Source organism: Pocillopora verrucosa, chromosome 14, assembly GCF_036669915.1.
Source record: "Pocillopora verrucosa isolate sample1 chromosome 14, ASM3666991v2, whole genome shotgun sequence".
Classification (NCBI taxonomy): Eukaryota; Metazoa; Cnidaria; class Anthozoa; order Scleractinia; family Pocilloporidae; genus Pocillopora; species Pocillopora verrucosa.
In genome coordinates, this window is record NC_089325.1 from 3,319,409 (window position 1) to 3,341,189 (window position 21,781).

Consider the following 21,781-nt stretch of genomic DNA (forward strand, 5'->3'; position numbering starts at 1 on the left):
GATAAAACACTGTTTTCCGGGCGTCCCCAGCTCATCAGCGACGAAACTGATGCATTTGAAAATAACCACAGGCTCCCATTCCCTGTCCGAAACAGATTGAAAGAAAATCATCTTTTGTTCTTTTAAGACAAGGCTTAAAGTAAACTAATTTACTGAAATCCTTAAGTTAATTATGGCGATAGGTTATTAAAATGTCAGACGGTATAACGTGTAGGGGTTAATTAGTAGCTTCCTGCAAACTGTAAAACTAACCACATATCTACATCGTTTGCATACTTCACATTGCTTCCTGAGGCTTTGCACGAAATTCATATGGTCAAACCGGTTCAAACAACGTACCTTAATATACCACCTGGAGTGTTGAGGTCACATAGCTGTTAAATAGGGGAATCCCCAAATAATGCTCCGAAAACGCTGAACGTCTGGTGTGGTTTTAACGTGCGTCATTTTTATGTCGCGTAGTTTTATCATAGAGTGGTATTCGTTCAAACAGGAAAGGATTTTTACCTTTTTTTCTCGGTGGAAGTCAGCTTGAGTTTGAGAAAGGAGAAAGGAAATCACGTTTCACGCTTCTTCAACGCGATGTCGAGGAGATCGTGGTTTGGTTACAACGATGCGAAGACAAAACGGTTCTTGATTGTTTTCATCTTCGGAACGCTGGTAAGGGAAACCTTTTAACTTAGCATGATCAATGCACGTTCTGACTTTCCAGTGTTCGTATAGTTATTTTTCTCTAATTTGGTTACGTTAATGAAATGATATTCGTTTTTTCGAAAAGTGGTAAATGGTGAAGTTAAATGTGCTTACGTGTTAGTTTCAGAAGAGTGATGACTCACGCTATTCTCAATTTTGATATACGACCTCAAAGATTCATGATTCGCGACATTCCTGTAAACAGCGACCGAATCATTTGTCCGTGGTTGTCTAGAACTCAATCATGACTTATCCAACTAGAAAAATGACGTCGAAATTTAGATTGTATGGTTTACAGTTCACTTTGTTAGAAGAAAGTGCACAGGTAAAAGGTGTAATTGGCTTGATTATCTATCTTCAGGAAGTCCATTCACTTTCGTTTATTGTAAAAACTGACTAGACAGCATCACACCACGCAATTGAAATATACTGTAAATCATTTATGACCCAAAATTAAAAATATTTATATTTCCCAATCATACAGTCAACATATGTATCAGCGATCATTCTTTGACTAGTAAATCTTAAAACACCCTTGATGATGACATCAGTTCATAGCAATGTTGATGTCATATGCATATCCTGTCACAAGGTAGTCACGAGACTTAAGCTTAACTGCGACTTCACAAACCTATCCTTTTATGGTTGAAACTGATAGCATAAGGTTTGTATCGTAACATGTAACAAAATTGGACTTGGGCGCACGACTGTTTTAGTTAAGTGTCGGCGATTGTTCAGTCGTCTAAACTTAGGTTGCCAATGAAGCTAACAAAAAATACAAAATTAAAGCATGTCGACCTAGCATAGATCTTTAATGAAAGATACCGTATTTTCAAGTCATATATGGGTGAAGGGGTAAGTTTCTATAGAAACTGTGGTGCTGCGTCGGTGGGAGAGCATGACGGGGTAATTTAGTATTATCAACTGAGTTGATAACGTAAATTGGCCACCGTAAAGAGTTTAAAAGCTGAGGTTTCGAGCGTTATCTTTTCGTCAATCGCTCTGACAAAGGGCTAACTAAATTACTCCATATATGGGTGAGTAATTTTGGATGGGAAGTGTGCCAAACCTGATTCTCAACGACCAGCTCTTGACGCTACGAACATGAATGAAATCAGCATGCTCACCTTTTGTTTCATCATCGAGGTCTCCACGATATGGCATGTGCACATTGTTTTGCAACATGATAGCCATCTCAGGATGGTTTTGCTGACCCGATGTGAACGCCGTTTTAGCTCCCACAAGTGAATTTAAATCACGCAATCGTTCCCAGGAAAGAATGGAGAGGTGATTTATCTTTGTGAACGAGTCGCGTTCGAAGTATATTTTGAAGGGACAAAAGAGGGATGAAAAAACTCACCCAAAGAGTAAGCTACAAAACAAACGAATGAGTGCAATGTGGCCTGAACTCACTTATACCGCCAGGTTTGCTTCATAGAATTCTATGACAATCGGTTGATTATTTCTTGAATACATTCAGTTACATTCAGCTGGATTACAGCAGTTTCACAATATGAATACGATTTCAGCTCTTCCCTGATGGATACGATTTGAGTCATTCGGAATCTACTTTAAAAACGATAACTGCAATTGATTTATCCATATAAATATGTTTTTTCTCATTGTCTCGTATAGATCTACCGTGTCGGAGGAGACTTTCCGTGCAAATCAGAACAGATACACTGGAATGGCACAACTCAGAAAAAATACAAATGCGTAGATTGTCCTGACTGTCCCCTGGGATCAGAGATTTCTGTGCCATGTGGTACATCAGTTAAATACGGGACACCCATTCATTGCGTTTCGTGCCAACTGGGTAAAACATACTCAGAAAAATATGACAAAGCGCAGTGCAAGGCATGCACAATATGCTCTACAGGGAAAGCACTGGTCAAGAACTGCACCCTGGTCTCGAACACTCGGTGCAGCACAGAGTGCCAGAAAGGCTTTTATTCTTTTCCGTTTAGTTTTGCCTGTTGGCCTTGCTCGGATTGTTGTCATGATGGTAAAGATGAGCTTCCAAAAGAGTGCAGCGGAAATTATCTAAAGAAGTGCAAAATGCGTTCATCGCCCTGTAGTTATGTGCGCAGCACAAATACCCCGGCCACAACTGCAAAGTGGATTCCCTGGGCTCCCACACAGATGTCATTGCAAAGAGGTACACCGACACCCTTTCCAACCAAGGAAGGAGAAAAGGTTACATCGCCAGCATTTTCCACTTACTCAGTCGAATTTCCTAGATCTAGGATCGACCAATCCATAACCACCACCAAATCGACAAAGTCTCCGAAAGAGGGGAGTGGAAATGAAGTGCTCCTTATTCCTTCCGGAGTAGGCGTAGCGCTTGGAATTACATTCCTGTTTGCTCTAACAGTGATAATGGCTCGTCATGGATGGTTCTGCAGGCCTTGTTTCCTCAGGTGGGGAAAATCGGAGAATTCAGTCGAGTTTCCACCGGCGCAAATCGAAGTGAAGCCAGCTTTATCACAAGAGGAACTCAGGCCCGGTGAGCTCCTATATCGACCAAAACTGACTGAATAAACTACTTAGATTTATATATTTTTTTTTCACGAATCTAATATTGTTTCTATCATTTTTCGTTCTTTGCTTTGGCCCGTTCCAAACACTACTCCTCGTTACATGCATTAGCTGGTGAACATGATCTTGAATTACAATTGTGTAAAGCTTTCATCAGATTGATGAATTTTGTATTTCTTTGTAGACGATGTAACCTTGGAGGAGCTGGAAGAAAACAACTTGGATTTGTTGGATTGGGTTTGCACCCGGCTTGATAACGGAAAATCAGGTTTCCGGCAAGACTACGAGCGCTTGGCTGCTAAATACAAACTAATTTCCCCGGAAGTACGAAAATCCTTGAAAAATGAGTTTAAAAGTGAAGGTGGAAGCCCCTCCAAGAGGCTGATGAACCAGCTGCAAACTTTGTACCCCAGCTATCCTATTCGTTGTCTTGTAAGGATGCTGAAAGAGATCGGAAGAAATGATATAGCACAAAAACTAAGACCCTACATAAGGAAAAATGCGGAAAACTAATATTAGCGAATTGATGACTTTCAGGGAGCCCAGCAATAAAATTAGCAAAGCTTTTCATAGGCTCTCTCAAGCGATAATTAATGGAAAGTGATGCTAGACTTGCTTTACATCAGACAACTTTTACAAGTATGTGGGATTCATAGCTGAATTGCAGCTATTTGTGTTGAAGAAGACTGACTGCGTGAATGATTTGATTCGTATAAATCTCTCTTTTTTTAAGGCCGGGTTTCCTTCTAAATGAGCTAAATTGTCCACTTCACAAGTGTTTTGGATAATGTTGTTGGGTTGTAAGAAAAGGTTACACTTTGATCACACGCTGAATTCAAAGATATCGCCCACTGGATTGTAAAGAAGTAAAGAAGTTTAAAAAAATTCATTATTTAAAGAACAAGATAATATCCACAATTTATATTTAGTCTCTTTGTACTAATTCTGTTTACCTGCTGGTTAACAAGGGACAGGTAAAATGTTCCTAGAATTAAAGAATAATCATATTTTATTCTGAAACAATTAAATTTTGTTTACCTTCTGGTCGAAAATTTTCAGGAGAGACAAAGTACAAAGATTACTCAGAAAAAAAATTGAAACTAGAAAGAATTCCATAAGAGGATATTGTTTTGCTTAAAGGAGAATTGAAAAACTTTTCAGCGAAAATTAAATATTTCTCAATGGAACCTATTCGGGTGATATCCCTTAAGATATAAATTGTTGTTGCCCCTAAACAGCATTCACCTTTCAATTTTTTTTATCAATCATGCATAAATGATGAGCAGCTTTAATAGTTTGCAATAACCCAAGCTTTGCAACAACCCAACCCAGTTGCAAGACAGTAATTCACGATTCAGCTGCCTCTTTTCTGACTTTTTCTACGGAACATTTCTCCGATGATAGTCGAGGTCTTTTCGATGGCCTTCGATGCGAAAAAATCGTGGGTATTGCACCTGGTTTTGGCGTAGATCTGGGTTTCAAACCAAGAATTTCTGCTTTCAAGTCTCGTTCCAAGCAGTCAGGTGCGAAATGTTCTGAGCACAACCTGGATTTTTTCGAAACGAGCAGATCCGCTTGTGAGATCTTTGCCAGCCACTGTGATCATAGAGGTTCATCCCTCGGAAAGCAATGATAGGATATACCAGTTGTGTACCTCGAGTCGTTGTTACAATCGAACGCCGCGCAGTATACCATTTTTTAGCTCGAAAGTAGTCGAAGTAAATATAGTAGCGAGGGCTAGTCAATCGTCAAGAACAGATAGAAGAATAAACTCAAACAACTCAGGCTTCTGTATTTGTACATCCCTTTTTGTGTGAGCCAAGAATTTACCCATTATCGAAAACTTATAAACCAAAGTTCAACACGAATTTCAAAATTTTATTTCCTTTTGGACTTCTTGCGACATTATTAACAGCGTGCGTCATCGTACATACCATTGCAAAATCCAGACTACAAACGCGTTGCAAACTGATGATTTTAGATATATGAAATTTTTATATTTGCACTGCGGTGAAGAAACGAAATTAAGAGATCCTCGCAGCTAAGAACACTACTGAAACGAGTAGTTGAAAATGGGACCTGAAAAAAAATTCAGGGCCGTACGGGATTTGAACCCATGACCTCTGCGATACCGGTGCAGCGCTCTACCAACTGAGCTAACAAGCCAACTGGGAGCTGCACCGGTATCGCAGAGGTCATGGGTTCAAATCCCGTACGGGCCTGAATTTTTTTTCAGGTCCTATTTTCAACGACTCGTTTCAGTAGTGTTCTTAGCTGCGTTGCAAACTTATGTTAAAAAAAGGTAAATAACAAAACCTGGGAAACAGAATGGAAGATGAAATATCTTAAATTACCAATCTGTAAGAAAAATTAAAGTGGAAACCCTATTTTGAAAACATCGAAGTCAAGCCAAATATAAGAGATGCGTCGCAAATGATCTGGACATGTAACTACGTTTTAGAGACACGATTTTGCACTGGGATTTTTCGCTCCTCGGATTGGGCGTTCGGAAATGGAGTGTTCAGCACTCAGAGTGTATCTTGAAGCCTAAAAAGACAAACGAAACACCAATCATAAGCAAAAAAAATCTTGATACTTGTATTTGCAGCCATTTTCTCTATCATTATGGGAAAATATATTATGCTTCGTGCGAAACTGTATTTAGAAATATCTTATATGAACGTCTACCTATTATAAAACATTTATACAAAACCTCTTCTTAAAATGATACACGTAAGGTGTTTCAAAACCGTCTGTTTCTTTTAAAATCGCAATTCTGATCGGCTCTGGGCAGTTGAGAGGAAACTAAACTTGTGGTCTCCCATAACTTTTTTCCAACCTCTCAAAATTTCATCATCTAAACTGCAGTCTGTTGCCTTTACTTTTCATTTTTTGTTTGTTTTTTTTTCGTACTTTTCTAATCTTACTTTACCTTCCTGAGCTTTCTCAGAGTCGTCTTAATTGCTGTAGGGATCGTAGATATCATTGCCGGAGCCAACTTCGAGCTCATCATCGCCGTCTTTTTTTTTGTTTTGTTTCTTTTGTTGTAACAGTACTAGCGATTCTATTTCGACGTCAGTCAACCTACTGGTTTCCAAATGCAAGAAAGAAATTGATTTGTTCAGTGGGCGCTATCATTAGTATGTAACAATTCTCTTCCTATGTGACGTGTGTATGCTATTCGGAAAGGCAACAACTCAGTGTTCCTGTTTTCTTAAGAATACTTTAAAGAACGACTGTTCAAAGTAAAGGAGGCACTAATAAGTTAGCTAGCCTGCATAAGTCACAGCACAGCTAATTAGTGGAGAATTCTCGTCAGTACTAATGGAGGTTACAAAGGTTAATAACCGAAAAACAAAAATTTCGTTTAGTTTTTTGGCACTTACGTGGATCTATTCGAGGGTCATTTGGAACATGAAGGGATTCCGCTATCATCTTGGTTTTCCTCTTCCAGCTCGCGGGCTGCACTTAGGTTGACTTTGGTCTTGGAGAATGTATTCGTTTTGGCTCTACGTGGTCGAGACTATAAACTGCTCCAGTTTTTTGTAAATAGTGTCATCCGTGGAACCCTTAACATTCAGTTAATCCACATTCTCATCTCTCCCCATGGACGCCAAACTGATGCTCACAGAATTTTTCACAGTTCCTCTTCTATCTGGCCTTTGCCATCTTTCTGTGATTTGGACTACGTCGGAGCCATAACTAACGCTATCACAATCATTAGAACAGGTAGCTTTGCCCTTCCTACACTTTCTTTGGGACCGCTGTTTTCAATCGGTGAGCAAACACCTGTGAATGTTACAGTATCAAGTATGGCAACATGGAATTTATGCAGTTTAAATCTCGTGCATTTAAAATTCTAACTGACTCTGCAATAATCAGTCAGTAACTGCCGAAAAAAATACAAAATTTTACCGTAGTGGAGTGGCTGGGGTTTCACTGTTACTGCATTCGTTGGAATGTAAACCAAATAAGCTTTTTTTCTGTTCAGACATGAATGAGTACAGTTACATCTGAGATATATTTAACTTAATGGTTTGTGCAGGAAAGTGCTAGTCTTAAAAGATGAAAACCGACCACTGATTTTACAAGTGACGCTTTAAAGTAAAGCTAAACCATGCTTTCAGTCAAACTACATTCACTATAATGCTCGCACAGTATATGAATACCTGCATCTCGGCTTTAAGTTGGTGGTAATAGAGCAAGCTATTCTTACAGCTGTGTTTTTCTTAAATGATAGGATAGCATAACATTTCTCTCTGCTAATCCCAGCTCGTCAGTAGTCGAAGATAGAGAAACGCCGAAGTGAAAGAAAAATTATCTTGAAAACGAGCCTTCGCAATATCATCTATTGGACAACCCGTTCAAAGTTAATTTCAAATATATGGATGGTAAATTTGCTGATGTTCTCTCCGGTTTAGGAGATACCCAGTTCGAAAGGGAGTTACCTGGACATCACGCTATATTGATCCATTTCCATTGTTACACTTTCGTAAGAGTAATAACAGAAAAGGATAATATTGTAATAATTATAAGAAATAGGACTGGTACTTTTCATATAGGGAGCGGCTGCAACGTATTATTTTTTACACCTCTAAAAAGCAGGCGCTGCCATATCCAGCGACAGACTCCTTTGCATGCCGTTTCCTCTTATTTTACCCATGGAAAAACTATTGGAATGCTGGTGCCTTTACCACCAACTTCAGTGGGAACAGGATGAGTGTCTACAATAAAGAAGCAGGCGCTTCCTAGGCCTACTATGAAGACCAGTGGTTCACAGGTGTAGATGGCAACGCAGAAATCTTTCTTCGATAACATAGAAGATAAGGCATGGACGAGGTTAGTCCGCCCTTTTTAGGAGAATTCGAAGTCGCCCTCCAAGATCTCTTCGGAAAAATCGTACTTGCTAACCTCAGGACCAATACTCCGTATCAATTGGTACGCCGATAGTACATTGTAGAGTTCCTCACAATTCCTGTGTGGATTTAACACACGGAGTAACTCTGTTATGACTTTTTCTGCCATTTCGCAAATAATTTGCCACAGCTTCTTACTACCTCCAATTGCTTCTTTGTGGAACTTATGTATTTCATGAGCAATTTTACGCGTAGAAAGGCACAGGCATGCGCGACGCATGTAAGAGAGAAGAACAAGGTTCTTTGCACAAAGTTAAAATGGTTTATTTTAACAAACTTCAATTTTGTTAAATCACTTCCTACACGGTGCACTTCGCACTCTTCAGGAAATTTGCAAAGCTCAATGACTGGCTGGGTTATATTAATGACCCTTTCACAAGATGACGCTCTTAATAAGATTAAAAAACATTTCCCTTCTAAAAAATGCAAATGACTAACCTTCAAGGGAATCTTAAGAGTAAACATGGTAGATCCCTGGCTGATCATGGAAACCACTTCTTCAACCTTTGGCTGTTTATCAGGGTCAAATGGAGCACACTTAAGCCAAATCTGATATTTGCATGGCTCTGTTGGCAATTTTCTTGTCATGACTGGAAAAATCCCCTAGTGCTTGCAGAGGTGTTTCCCCCTCTCTAAAGGCTGCTTGTATCTCAGTAAGGATACCTGACACAAGGGTTTAGTAATACAAACAGGGTCATGTCTGAAGACCAAATGTCGGCTCTCTTAAGATTTTCTCCCTATGCCAGCGGTAAAACCAAAGGGCACTGTTCCCAGACTTCTCTCTGATCACTTGCAGTCAGTTAACAGTAGTATTGATTGGTGGCCAAGATGTTAGCCGGCTTTAAATCACGATGGGCGACATTTTTGACGCGTAGATGTTTAAGACCCAGTGCTACGTCCTTGAAAATGATGGAGATGACTTGAGGGGTGACGAAACCGTCGCAATCGGAGCACTCAAGAACACCAAGAAATTCTGCAAGGAAGCTAACTTTTGACTCGAAACCGAATGGTTGGAAATCGAAATACACATATCCGAGAATGAGGGCAAACGGATTATTGCAGATTCCCTTGAACTTCACAATGTTTGGATGTTTCAACTCTTGAATGATTCTTCCTTCCTTTACAAACGTTTTCTTATCCGGTATGTCCTCGTCGAGCAATTTCTTAGCGACGACTTTCTCCGCAGCGGCCGATTTCCCACCCGCACCAGGAAGAGTCTGCCAGTCAGCAGTGAACACAGCACCATACGCACCCTTATGAATGATTTCCTTGTTTGTCAAACACTTGAAATTACAGACTGGCATACCTGAACAGAGGATGGTCAGGCTCAAGAAAAGGAAACTGGAAAGCCATAATCCTGCCTGATTCAACAGCATACAAAGCGAGCAAAAAGCAAACTTCTTGCAACACGTGGAACTTGCGCAAATGCGAAACAAGATCTCTTGTTCGTAAGAAAGGGGTGTGCGACGGGTGCGTAATCAGAAGCGCGTAACTTCTTCATGTATGTTATTTTTATCAAAAAGATTTAAGCAAAGTAACTGTAGCACTTGCGATTATAAAACTGCTGGACGACTATTTCAGCGTGGATTTACTACCGTTCTCTACAGAGTTACCGCTGAGTTAACATAATCCATTTCGCAAAATAGAAAATTTTCTGACATTACTACTTTGCGAAATTAATTTTGTATGGATAGTAAAAGAGGAGGTGACCGAGATCTTCGAGAATATACTTTGATGTAATTTTCAAACGTATTTTTCTGACCCGGAAAGAAAGACATTGTTGTTGAAGGGTGAAAATAGCCCATTTCGCAAGGTAGTAACTCTCCTGAAATTACCATATAAACATATATTTTAAGACGGCTTAAGAGATAAGAGGAGGCCAAAATCTTTGGTGATGTACTAATTTGTGTAATAGTGTAGTTTGATCGTCCAGGTGAGTGTAGTCCTGAGAAGGACTGTTGTCGGTAGTGGTGACTGACGTTTTGACAACCTGAGCGGAAGTCATCATCAGAGTCAAGTGAATAGTTGTTGTCAGTCGAATGTACTTAGTCCGGTTTGTATAAACTGATTTATCTGTTTTGCTGTGATGTTATTGGCTCTAAGACTCAAGTGGCGTAGGTCGTTCTGTTCGGTTCGTTTGTGATTTTAATGTCGTGAATGAATCGTTTGTATGTGCTGGTAGTGGTCGACACCTGTTGAGGGGAGTCTGTTCCAAGTTAGTAAACCAGTTTTCCAGGGTCAGTCGTTGAAAGTAGTTGGTGCTGTAGGTTAGGCATTGCGCAGAGTCCTAGTCAATGGTGTGGTTCGTAAGTCGGTGATGTTCAGCAATATGATTGTTGACATCGCCTTTCCTCGTCGCTCGTTTGTGTTCAGTCAGTTTAGTTGTGGGGTTTCTGCCCGTCCCACCGATGTAGGAGGCGTGGCAGTCTGAGCAATTGATCTTATATACTGCTCCCTGTCTGTTCCTTGGTTCGTCTTTGTCTTTGACGTTAGTCAGTAACTGACTTAGTGTGGTAGTTGGTTTGTGAGCGACGCGGATATTGAAGGGTCGTAGGATGCGCGAGATGTTCTCAGATATGCCCTTTATGTATGGTATAGTTGCTGTGGTCGTACGAGTTCAGTGTCGTTAGCTTCGGTACTAGAAGTAGGTCGGTGAGTGTTACGTTGGATGAAGTCTTCGTTGCAGTTGTTCTTTGAAAAAACACGGTTAAGGTGCTTGTTCTCGTCGGATAAGCTGTCTGTCGTATTGCATACTAGTTGCGCTCGTCGGGTAAGAGTCTAGAGTCCTGATAGTTGGGGCTTTGTGTGATGTTGGGTTGTCGGATGTCTCACTTGGACTGTTTTTTTTTCACTGTTCAAGACAACCTAAAGCGACCTTAGAACTTTGGGATCATATGTTGTTAAAACCAGATATTTGCCATATTTTTTAAGTATGGGCAGACCAAGTGTTCTTTACCGTTTTTTTTTTTACCAAGAAAAAAAAAACTGAAACTTAATAGGGCCATTTGTGATTAGGACTCTAAAGCAAGACTTCATGCCAAATTTCAGCCAAATCGACGGGATGAAGTGGCAGACGAATTTCGAAAGTTACAGACTATCGCACTTAAAATCTTTCCAATAGGTAATTTAAAAGGAGAGTTAGCAGAGAGTGATAGGTCATGAAAGCTAGGAAAAGTTCGTTCAGGGGAACCCCTTTTAAAGGAGGTACACAAAATAATATCCTTCTAAACTAAAGTACGTCATAGGTTAAGTTTGCAAACGGTATATTTAGCCCTTCCCTTCTTGCCTTGAGTCAAAAGTATTGTCAGAAATCAAGATACAAATCAGGTGCAACCAAATATGTGAAGACATCAAAATTGAATTAAGATGTGCTTAAACATGCATGCTCAATGAGAAAATTCAATTTTTGCAGAGTACGTTTTAACTTGTGAAGGAGCCGTAAAATTGCCCTTCCTTTAAGCTCAGGTACACATTTTAATGATCCTCTTAACTTTAAGTATTTGAAAATACTCATAAATTAATTTTAGTTCCTCTTTGTGAAAGGGTATTCTCGGACGACACTGAAACCACCAAAAAGAAAAGTGTGATAGAACTTCAGTTAGAGAGAGACTTTGAACTTACTCTCAGTGGAATTTACTGTTAATCGGGACTTAAAATTCTTGACAGTCACCAGTCAAAAGCCATACGTGCCATCAAGGACAAGATAGTTTTAATTTATTTGTTTGAGTAAATATTATTTAATCCGAAGTTTCTTATCTTCATGGTTTATAAGACCCATTAGTTTCAAATACTTCGCAGCGATTAAAAGTTGGGACAAAGTGAGCCCAGATAAAGGGAGAAATTTCTTGCAAAAGTTCTACTTTTTGATATAGCTGCTTCACCAATATAGACCCTTAATGGAAAAGATGAAAGTTTAAAATGATTTGAGATAGAGGAGTGGAAACTCTCTGGGTGGTTAGAATAAGACATAAGGTGACGTTTATTTTTTTTTTTGGGGGGGGGGGGGGAGCCAAAAAGCTAAATGTAATATGAATAAACCCCTATCATGGTGGTTACAATGTTCTCTATGTTTGACTGTCTTTCCTCATTGCAGGTTCCAAGCTATTTAGCAGCTTGTCGGAGTGCGAGTCTTACCAGCACTTACGGAAAATCTTTGATGGTTTGGACACAACCATGGCAGGCGTTGGGGACTATCTCAATGTCTGTTCGTATTATGGTATTGATTACTATGAGATTGCCTCAATTTATGAGAAGCAGTAGTCTCCCTCTTCTCTGCACGACGATTTTCCTCCTCTCTTTAGTCTTGGTCGGGGGATTTCCTTTCACTTTCAGCTTGCAGTATACCGTTGTCTTTGTCGCCTGCAAAGGAAATTCCCTCATTCGATTCCATTTTAATTTTATATGTTGGCCTGGATTAAGATGTATGCTTGACCTCTCTACTTGGGATGACATTTCCGTTTACGTTCACTGTTTCTCGTCTTTGCATTTGAAATCGTCATCGTTGTCATGTATTATGTCATGTATCTGCAAGAAGCATATTTTCGTATTTGAAACAGGATTGGAGAAGTTGCGAAGCAAGTGTACTTTCTTTTTTCGAAGTCTTTTATTTCTGTCCGCCGCTGAGATAAAGATAGAACCCAGGCGTTGTCTGACCGAAACTAATTTTGATTGATCTCCCCTAATCCTCGTATTATATTATGAGGATTAATGTCTACTTAATGATGGTATTATGAATAAAAACTATGAGGGTACTTTTTAAACTTTGTTTCCTTTGCGACTAAATCTTTGATTTAACGCTGCGAATTGTTTGAGTATCCTGCGAATTTACGGTTGATATCCATGAAGCTGGGAAATTTTCGAGTTTTTATTTTTGTGGATTTTCCGGTTGTCCTTAATCCCCACCACAAGTTCCCATAGGAAAAGGAAAAATTCCACCAAAAGCACATTACCTCAATTAAACCAGGGTGGATCAAGTGTCTTTCGTATTATTGAGGTCAGATTCGCTTGAAATGCTCATTCATGACTAATCTACCATGTAGCTTTCCTCTCTATAACTCAACAGGTTAGAAAATTTTACAATATCAGGGTTCTCTCCTTGTTCACGTTGTACTTTTCAGTATTAATTTCCAGAAATTTGGGCGATCTCGAACTACAATAAGTTGTTTGCATAAACATACACGTGCTAATTCCCGTCTCGACATAGAGACGACATGGGCTGTCACAACTTCCTGCTTCATTTCTTCACATGCCCAGGGCCAAGCTTGGGCAAATTTTTCAACTCTTGATTACAGAGGAATTTGAACGTATCCAAAAAAGCCCTTTATTCCAAGTTTGAAGAAAACCTATGCGAAAACATCACTTCAAACGCTGCTATACGTGAGTTATCCACTCATACGAAAATGCTTTCGGACACGTGTTCACACATACTTGTTACCAAGGGAAATGCTCAGGAAACAGGATTTTCATTGGCATGTTTAATCAAAGTTAAATTTCGCGTTTTCCCGGTGTTAGCCGACCCATGGCAACACATAGAAAATACTGTGTTACAGCACACTAGAAAATCAGGGGAAAACATGCTTGATGCTGAAAAACTAGTGTCGAATATCACGGTATTAACCTCTTCAGGAAAACACTAAACAGACACCGTGATAACCCCCGCTGGATAGCCGATTTAAAACTGTCAACAAAACACAGTGTACAATGAGTTTTTCAGGCCCTGGAACGCCTGCCATGAACGTCATGTTTTCCTATAATGAATACCAAATATGCAGCGCGTTCTCCGTAAAAATGAAAACGAAATTTGAACAAGACGTTTCCCAGTCATTCACTATTTGCCTAAATTGTGGGCGAACGAGGGATTTTTTGCGGTGTAATTTTTGATGTAAATAGATCGACTTCACATTTAGTATAGCCATGGTGTGGACGCGCGCGTTTCGATCAGAACTTGGAAATTGAGGGAGGATGTAAAGCAAGGTCTGGTAGAAAGAGTAGAACTGGGTCAAAAGAGAGTTGGTGAGGGTGATTGCATTCGCATTCAATGGAGTCTTACAAATCCGTGCTAAATTCTGAGATTCTCCTTTCGATTGATTGATACCACCTCCCAACCCTTTTTGTTTCACCGTGTCTTGTTACCGTTGAGATGTCTTTGGGATGACCTCAATTGCCTTTTTTTGGCAGTATAAGATTTCCCACATGCTCTAATCTAGTACCAACCGGTAGGCATTTTGCTTGTCAGCATATTTTTAAACATCTCGTTACTGAGCGGAACGAATGAGCATCTACCGATTCTTTTCATTACAAGACATTATTTATGTATCAAAAGTCTCAACTTGTTCAGCAGGACTCGACAAGAAATTAAATAAAGACTGAACCGTAAGTACAGTGTTACTGTTCTTTCAAAAATCTCTTGATCGTTAAACGATTTGAAACCGGCATGCTGTGACCAGTCTCGTTATAAAGTACCTTTTCATATCTCAAGCTTTGTGACCATGCAAATTGCTTTACTTGAATAGAGTTTGCCATTTCGGACACAATATCTCGAAAACCTTGCCTGACCAAGTCGAGTGGACTGGAGACGTGCTCCTGAACCATGTGCTCCGTTGGAATGTTAACGAAGACTATGATTATTGCAGTTGTGGTAAGTTCACATTCTGTTTATTTCAGGCGGGCAAAATTCAAGCGATGGATTAAATGTATATTGTTTAATTCAGATAGTTTGTTTTACAATCAGCAGAGAACGTCGGAAATCATTATTTCTTGATATTGCTACCTATGACATGTGAAGTAAATTCATGATATACACCGGTAGTATTGAGCATATGACATCAACTTCTCTTTCCCCCTATTTTTCCCTTTAAGATGCTAACTGTATACCAGCTGATTACTATAGGGTAAGGAAAAAACGCTTATCTGGCGGTAACAGAGGGGGAAGATACTGTCCCAATAACAAAATGAAGGTTCCTTCTTTTTCAGCTCCAAGCACAAGGAAGAGATTGCTTGGGTTGCAAAGGTGATGAGATCACCTGGCGTAGCGATAAGCCAGGAAAGAAAAACACGTGTATAACGTGTATCGACTGCCCGGACGGAACTGAACCGTCGATTCCTTGCGGAGGGACCGCCAAATATGGAACACACTTACATTGCGAGGCATGCAGGCAAGGAACCTATTCGGACAATTATGGAAAAGGACCCTGTAAGCCATGCTCTCTATGCTCTGTCGGACGTACAGTGACAAGGAATTGTTCTGCGACGAAGAACACTCAATGTGGCTCTTGTAAGTACGGCTATTACCAGAAAGTTGTCACCATTAACCTGCTTTCCGATTGCCTCCCGTGTTCTGTCTGCTGTGGGGACAGTAAAGATAAGTTAGAAAAGCAGTGCACAGATCAAGGGCTTCCAAGTCAACAACATTGCAAACTCAGAGCCGCGCCTAGCTGTCAACTGTTGCGGACGACTTCGAAGATCACATCGAGCACGTCATTTTTAGGAGCAAATCATACGGCGAAGAAAGGAACAATCCGAAAGGGAAAATCAGAGGAAGCTACTTCAGCTGCTTCATCAAGAACACTGGAGCCGTCCGCAAGAACCACTGTCATAACCACAAACGCGACATTTTCCTCTAATGAAACGTTACCTACCTCTCAGCATGGAACTAGTTCAGCTTCAGAAGGATTTCACGGCAGTAAATCAAAGGGACTTTTTTCGAGAGAAGCGTCGACAATAATAATGGCACTGTTATTGTCGTTTCTCCTATGTGTGGGATTTCCATTATTTTCATTGCAATAATTATGATTGTTCTTAAGCGAAACAAACTTGCACGCTTCTTTGTAAGGACGAGGTGTGGTCCTATCCTGAAGTGTACAGACGCTGAACTCGGCAAACTAACAGAGAGTACTCCGTTGGATGTTGTGCCATTAGAGATAGGAGATAGGTGCATTTGCACTATTTTGAACACAGTCGAATGACAGCAAATTACTCAGTCGTTGAGACACTTTCTTAAAGGACCAACCAATCAGGACAAAAACACAGGAGAAGACGGCGATTAAAAAAATTATTTCTATTTTTAACTAGAGTTTCGCGAATGGCTACATGCGTTAACTATCTCTTTCGGCGCTACGCCTCAACTTAAGTATAACGTATGTGAACAGTGCTGAGTTCCAAATGGAAATTTAAATAATTTTTTGTCAAGGCTCACGTTCTCAGCTTTGACTCGTCCTTGGTGCAGTCGCTGTCGTAGTTTGCTTAAAGTCGCAGATCCCAAGGGAGACCCTTAATATCAATCTATAGGAACAGCTGTTTCATGTTTAAGACACAGATAATGACAAAGATTTCTAAAAGCGAGGAGTGGTGAACATGTACCTTATGTAAGACTTGACAAAACAGGTTTCATTTCAGACATAGTTTGAAGCTACACTGGTTTGCAGATTTAATGAATGTAACCGAAGAAGTTACAATTCATAGACCCAACGTTTCGACACTCCTGTCTAGTGCCTTCATCAGGGGTGATCTAAACGCTGCAACAAGAGGTCCTTTTATATGATCACTAATTAGCGGCCTTTTTTTTTGACGAGGTGTAAATAGGCGTCAGGAAGCAGACCGCCATCGTCACGATTTAAAGGAGCGTGGGCGGAGTTAATGTGCCAAGCCTCCAAACAAAGGCGCTGGTGGTAACGCCGATTAGTAGTGATAATTTTAGAATTATCCCACCCAATTGTATGGTTGGTTAGGCAAGTATGCTCCGATAAAGCTGAATTTTCCTTTTTGCAAAGAAAAACCGCTTTTTGGTGCTCTTTTAACCGTGTACCAAACTGGCGTTTGGTCTGTCCGATGTATTCGTTATCACAGTCATTGCAAGGAATAGAATAAATGGCGTCGGTTCGTTGTTCTTTCGTGACAGGATCCTTAGGTTTGGCGAAAATATGCCCCAAAGTCTGAAAAGGTTTTTGAGCAACTTTAACGTTGTGGCTATTCAAAATTCTCTTGATGGGTTCAGTAACACCCTGTATGTAAGGAATAACAGCAAAACCAGTCGCTGGTTCCCTTTCATCAAGAGCGTTACTATTTGTAACTGGTTTTTGGCAGTTACGGAGAAAAGTTTTTGTATAGCCATTTGCCTTTAGGACATTGGAAACATATTTCCTCTCCTCAGCCTTCGAATCGAGTGATGATGGTAGACAATCAGCCCTCCTAAGTAAAGTTTTGGCTACAGACTTTTTATGGCAAATAGGATGGTGAGAATCGAAAGCGAGGTATTTGTCGGTGTGGGTGGGTTTACGATAGACACTTGTCTCTAAATTACCCTGAACCCCTCTAGACACATTTAAATCAAGAAAGGGCAAATGTCTATCCTTTTCACGTTCAAGGGTGAATTGGATCGACGGCTCTACTGAATTCAAATGCGACAAGAGGCGCTCCGCTTCATTTCCGGATACCGCAGAAATAACATCATCGACATATCGTTTCCAGAAAAAGGGTTTAACCGGTGAAGTGGCTAAGGCCCTTTGTTCCACGTCTTCCATTACCATGTTAGCAATGACAGCAGAAACAGGCGAACCCATAGCTGTACCAAAAACTTGTTGATAGTATGTGCCGTTATATGTAAATTGCGTGGTTTTGAGGCAAAAAGACAGCAGATGAATAATATCCTCCACAGGCAAAGAAGTTCTTTGTCCTAGGGAAGCATCTTCTCTGAGTCTTTCCTCCGCAACCTTAACGGCAAGATCAACTGGGATTTTAGTGAAGAGCGAAACAACGTCGAAAGATACTAATTCTTCACAAGCGTCAAGAGTTTTATCTCTTATGAAATCCGTAAATTCGCAGGAATTTTCGACAGTGTAATACCGAAATAAATACCGACCGCCGAAATTGTCGCCGCTGTTGAGGAGAGTATCTCTCAACTCGACGACGATCGTAGACATTTGGTAAGAGCAGAAGTAAGTAGCGTACTCAGGCGTGCTAAACCTCCTCCCAAAAACATTCAAAAGGATGTTTTCAATGCGCTTATAACTCTCAAAAAGGATCCGGACAGGCTCGTATTATCTGCTGACAAGGGTAATTGTGTTGTGGTTATGGACAAACAGCAATATCACGACAAAGCTTTGTCTCTGCTCAATGACAAGAGTACGTATGCTGTCTTAAACTCTGATCCAACCAGTAAAACTCAAAGAAAGTTAAACAAAATGTTGCTTGATTTGAAAAAAGCTGGCAGAATTAGTGACTCTACGTACAAAATGTTATACAGTAGTGACGGCTTATGTCCACGTTTTTATGGCTTACCTAAAATTCATAAACCGGGAATTCCTTTGAGACCCATTGTCTCTTTTGTTAATTCTCCGACTTATGCAATTTCTGGTTATCTTGCGAGAATTTTGTCGCCTGTTGTTGGGAATACTGATTACACTGTCAAAAATTCCTGCGAATTTACGGATTTCATAAGAGATAAAACTCTTGAGGCTTGTGAAGAATTAGTATCTTTCGACGTTGTTTCGCTCTTCACTAAAATCCCAGTTGATCTTGCCGTTAAGGTTGCGGAGGAAAGACTCAGAGAAGATGCTTCCCTAGGACAAAGAACTTCTTTGCCTGTGGAGGATATTATTCATCTGCTGTCTTTTTGCCTCAAAACCACGCAATTTACATATAACGGCACATACTATCAACAAGTTTTTGGTACAGCTATGGGTTCGCCTGTTTCTGCTGTCATTGCTAACATGGTAATGGAAGACGTGGAACAAAGGGCCTTAGCCACTTCACCGGTTAAACCCTTTTTCTGGAAACGATATGTCGATGATGTTATTTCTGCGGTATCCGGAAATGAAGCGGAGCGCCTCTTGTCGCATTTGAATTCAGTAGAGCCGTCGATCCAATTCACCCTTGAACGTGAAAAGGATAGACATTTGCCCTTTCTTGATTTAAATGTGTCTAGAGGGGTTCAGGGTAATTTAGAGACAAGTGTCTATCGTAAACCCACCCACACCGACAAATACCTCGCTTTCGATTCTCACCATCCTATTTGCCATAAAAAGTCTGTAGCCAAAACTTTACTTAGGAGGGCTGATTGTCTACCATCATCACTCGATTCGAAGGCTGAGGAGAGGAAATATGTTTCCAATGTCCTAAAGGCAAATGGCTATACAAAAACTTTTCTCCGTAACTGCCAAAAACCAGTTACAAATAGTAACGCTCTTGATGAAAGGGAACCAGCGACTGGTTTTGCTGTTATTCCTTACATACAGGGTGTTACTGAACCCATCAAGAGAATTTTGAATAGCCACAACGTTAAAGTTGCTCAAAAACCTTTTCAGACTTTGGGGCATATTTTCGCCAAACCTAAGGATCCTGTCACGAAAGAACAACGAACCGACGCCATTTATTCTATTCCTTGCAATGACTGTGATAACGAATACATCGGACAGACCAAACGCCAGTTTGGTACACGGTTAAAAGAGCACCAAAAAGCGGTTTTTCTTTGCAAAAAGGAAAATTCAGCTTTATCGGAGCATACTTGCCTAACCAACCATACAATTGGGTGGGATAATTCTAAAATTATCACTACTAATCGGCGTTACCACCAGCGCCTTTGTTTGGAGGCTTGGCACATTAACTCCGCCCACGCTCCTTTAAATCGTGACGATGGCGGTCTGCTTCCTGACGCCTATTTACACCTCGTCAAAAAAAAAGGCCGCTAATTAGTGATCATATAAAAGGACCTCTTGTTGCAGCGTTTAGATCACCCCTGATGAAGGCACTAGACAGGAGTGTCGAAACGTTGGGTCTATGAATTGTAACTTCTTCGGTTACATTCATTAAATCTGCAAACCAGTGTAGCTTCAAACTATGTCTGATTGTCCACCTGGTTGCCGTGTGAACTTTAATAGGTTTCATTTCGTTTATTTATGAAATGCTATCAGCGTAATATTTTCGTGATAGGTTTGGTTCTCAAAATTAATTATTGAAAGAAAAAGTTACTTCAAATAAGTAAATAAACAAGTTCGAATAAACACAAAGGGAACAAAATAGAGGACAGTACAAAGTAGGATTAGAACTCAGATACTCAGACCGTGACGTTTCTCCGTGACCAGTTTCTCCTCCGTTTACCAGCTTAATGTTTTCAACGTAGCGTTCTTTTCCAGTCTAACAACATAAATATCAGTAATTTTCCTTTTCTTTTTGTAGTTCTGGTTTCCTTAAAAGATTTGAAGTCCCTTTCACTGAATATACTGAGGAACGATGTCGTTGAACTTTTGAAAGAATACATTCATAAATAAGTGAAATTTTTAGACACATAAGGTTCGTATTGAAGAAAGGCGAAATTTGTAATATGAGCGAGATCAATTAGGAACGGGTCACGACCACATACATTTCTCACTTTTACAATTCTAAGGCGGCTAAAGCTCATGACACGAAACTAGATTGAGCGTCACTGTTACCGTTGCGAGATGAGTTGTGTTGCATGTAGCTTTGTAGGTTTTCCATCGGGACAGATTACACAGGAACGGTTCTTTGTTGATGTAATGTTTTGCAATGTTTTGTAAATAAAACTGACTTCCTTTTTCGCCCTATTAATATGTCTGTTGTCTTTGCTACGTCTAAGGCCTTTTTGAAGCAATGGCACGTGCGAGTAAAAGCAACGTATGGGCTTGTTGTTTGTGTCTGCTGACTCATATGTGTGACACTCGATTTATATCAGAGTCCGAGCGGATATCGCTATCTAGTGGCTATGCAGCGGATAAATGCCAGCAACACGTACTGCGCTACTCACAGGATGGACAATTATTCATAGCGTTACCTACCTATGGCGATAGGTTATTAAAATGTCAGATGGTATAACGTGTTGGGGTTAATTAGTAGCTTTTTGTAAACTGTAAAACTAACCACATCTACGTCATTTCCATACTTCACATTGCTTCTTGAGGCTTTGCACGAAAGACATATGGTCAACAACCGGTTCAATCAACGTACCTAAATATATCATCTTGAGTGTTGGGGTCACATAGCTGTTGAGAGGCCCTGCGCCTGAGAAACGACCGATGATTTCTGGCTAAAAATTAAAATCGGCCGATTTTTATCTTCCAAATAGAGTTTACCTAATACTATTTAAAAATGAATTTCTTTTGCACAGTTTCGCTTTTAACCAAAAATATCGAGCCGCAAACTTGTTACGTCTGATAGCAGCAACATCTATCCCAAAATATGCCCTTTTAAAAAACCGGTTCAAAAACCACTATCGCAACACAAAATAATGAGAAAACTACGCAGTTATGAAGAAAAAGGCCTTTTAATGCAATATCATTCGATAAACATCGGAAAACTGCAGAAGCGAATGAAAAATAAATTCTCAAATATTGCATATCAAATTAGATAGAGCGTTGGAGATGATTTTAAGATAATCATTTCTACAAACTCCAACGCTGTTGAAAGCAGTCACAGTGATGAATCAGAAAGTAGAAGGATATACATTACGTTTCTGGAAAAACATTTTTCGGCCAAAGTATATTGACCTCGTACGAAGCGTTCAAAGTTGCAGTGTTTACCGTTATGTTGCTACTTCGGCGAAACACTTCTCTGTTACCAATATGTCCATGGATAGCGTGGTAAATGTCACTTTAAACCTTGCTAGGCGCTCAAATACCATCCTA

General features: G+C 40.1%; 3 protein-coding genes across 3 annotated transcripts; 2 read left to right on the forward strand and 1 right to left on the reverse strand.

The window, feature by feature from the left end:
• The first annotated feature begins 422 nt into the window (after positions 1-422).
• On the forward strand, positions 423-4,278 carry LOC131784373 (uncharacterized). Its single transcript, XM_059101175.2, has 3 exons — positions 423-660; positions 2,329-3,199; positions 3,416-4,278. Exons 1-3 carry the CDS (start codon positions 583-585, stop codon positions 3,742-3,744), a joined length of 1,278 nt encoding a protein of 425 aa, XP_058957158.2. The 5' UTR covers positions 423-582; the 3' UTR covers positions 3,745-4,278.
• A 4,669-nt stretch (positions 4,279-8,947) lies between these two features.
• Positions 8,948-9,451, reverse strand: LOC136278063 (uncharacterized). The gene has a single exon (XM_066161257.1). The coding sequence runs from the start codon at positions 9,449-9,451 to the stop codon at positions 8,948-8,950; it is 504 nt and encodes a 167-aa protein (XP_066017354.1).
• A 5,285-nt stretch (positions 9,452-14,736) lies between these two features.
• On the forward strand, positions 14,737-15,932 carry LOC131769362 (tumor necrosis factor receptor superfamily member 10C-like). Its single transcript, XM_059085086.2, has 2 exons — positions 14,737-14,784; positions 15,120-15,932. Exons 1-2 carry the CDS (start codon positions 14,737-14,739, stop codon positions 15,930-15,932), a joined length of 861 nt encoding a protein of 286 aa, XP_058941069.2.
• The last annotated feature ends 5,849 nt before the right edge of the window (positions 15,933-21,781 follow it).

What these genes read in the sequence shown, in the direction of transcription:
- LOC131784373 (XM_059101175.2), top strand. Translation starts at nt 583, where the DNA reads ATGTCGAGGAGATCGTGGTTTGGTTACAACGATGCGAAGACAAAACGG. An exon ending in TTTTCATCTTCGGAACGCTG is followed by an intron (nt 661 to 2,328) that starts GTAAGGGAAACC and finishes TGTCTCGTATAG; the next exon opens with ATCTACCGTGTCGGAGGAGA. An exon ending in ACAAGAGGAACTCAGGCCCG is followed by an intron (nt 3,200 to 3,415) that starts GTGAGCTCCTAT and finishes ATTTCTTTGTAG; the next exon opens with ACGATGTAACCTTGGAGGAG.
- LOC136278063 (XM_066161257.1), bottom strand. Translation starts at nt 9,451, where the DNA reads ATGCCAGTCTGTAATTTCAAGTGTTTGACAAACAAGGAAATCATTCAT.
- LOC131769362 (XM_059085086.2), top strand. Translation starts at nt 14,737, where the DNA reads ATGTGCTCCGTTGGAATGTTAACGAAGACTATGATTATTGCAGTTGTG. An exon ending in CTATGATTATTGCAGTTGTG is followed by an intron (nt 14,785 to 15,119) that starts GTAAGTTCACAT and finishes CTTCTTTTTCAG; the next exon opens with CTCCAAGCACAAGGAAGAGA.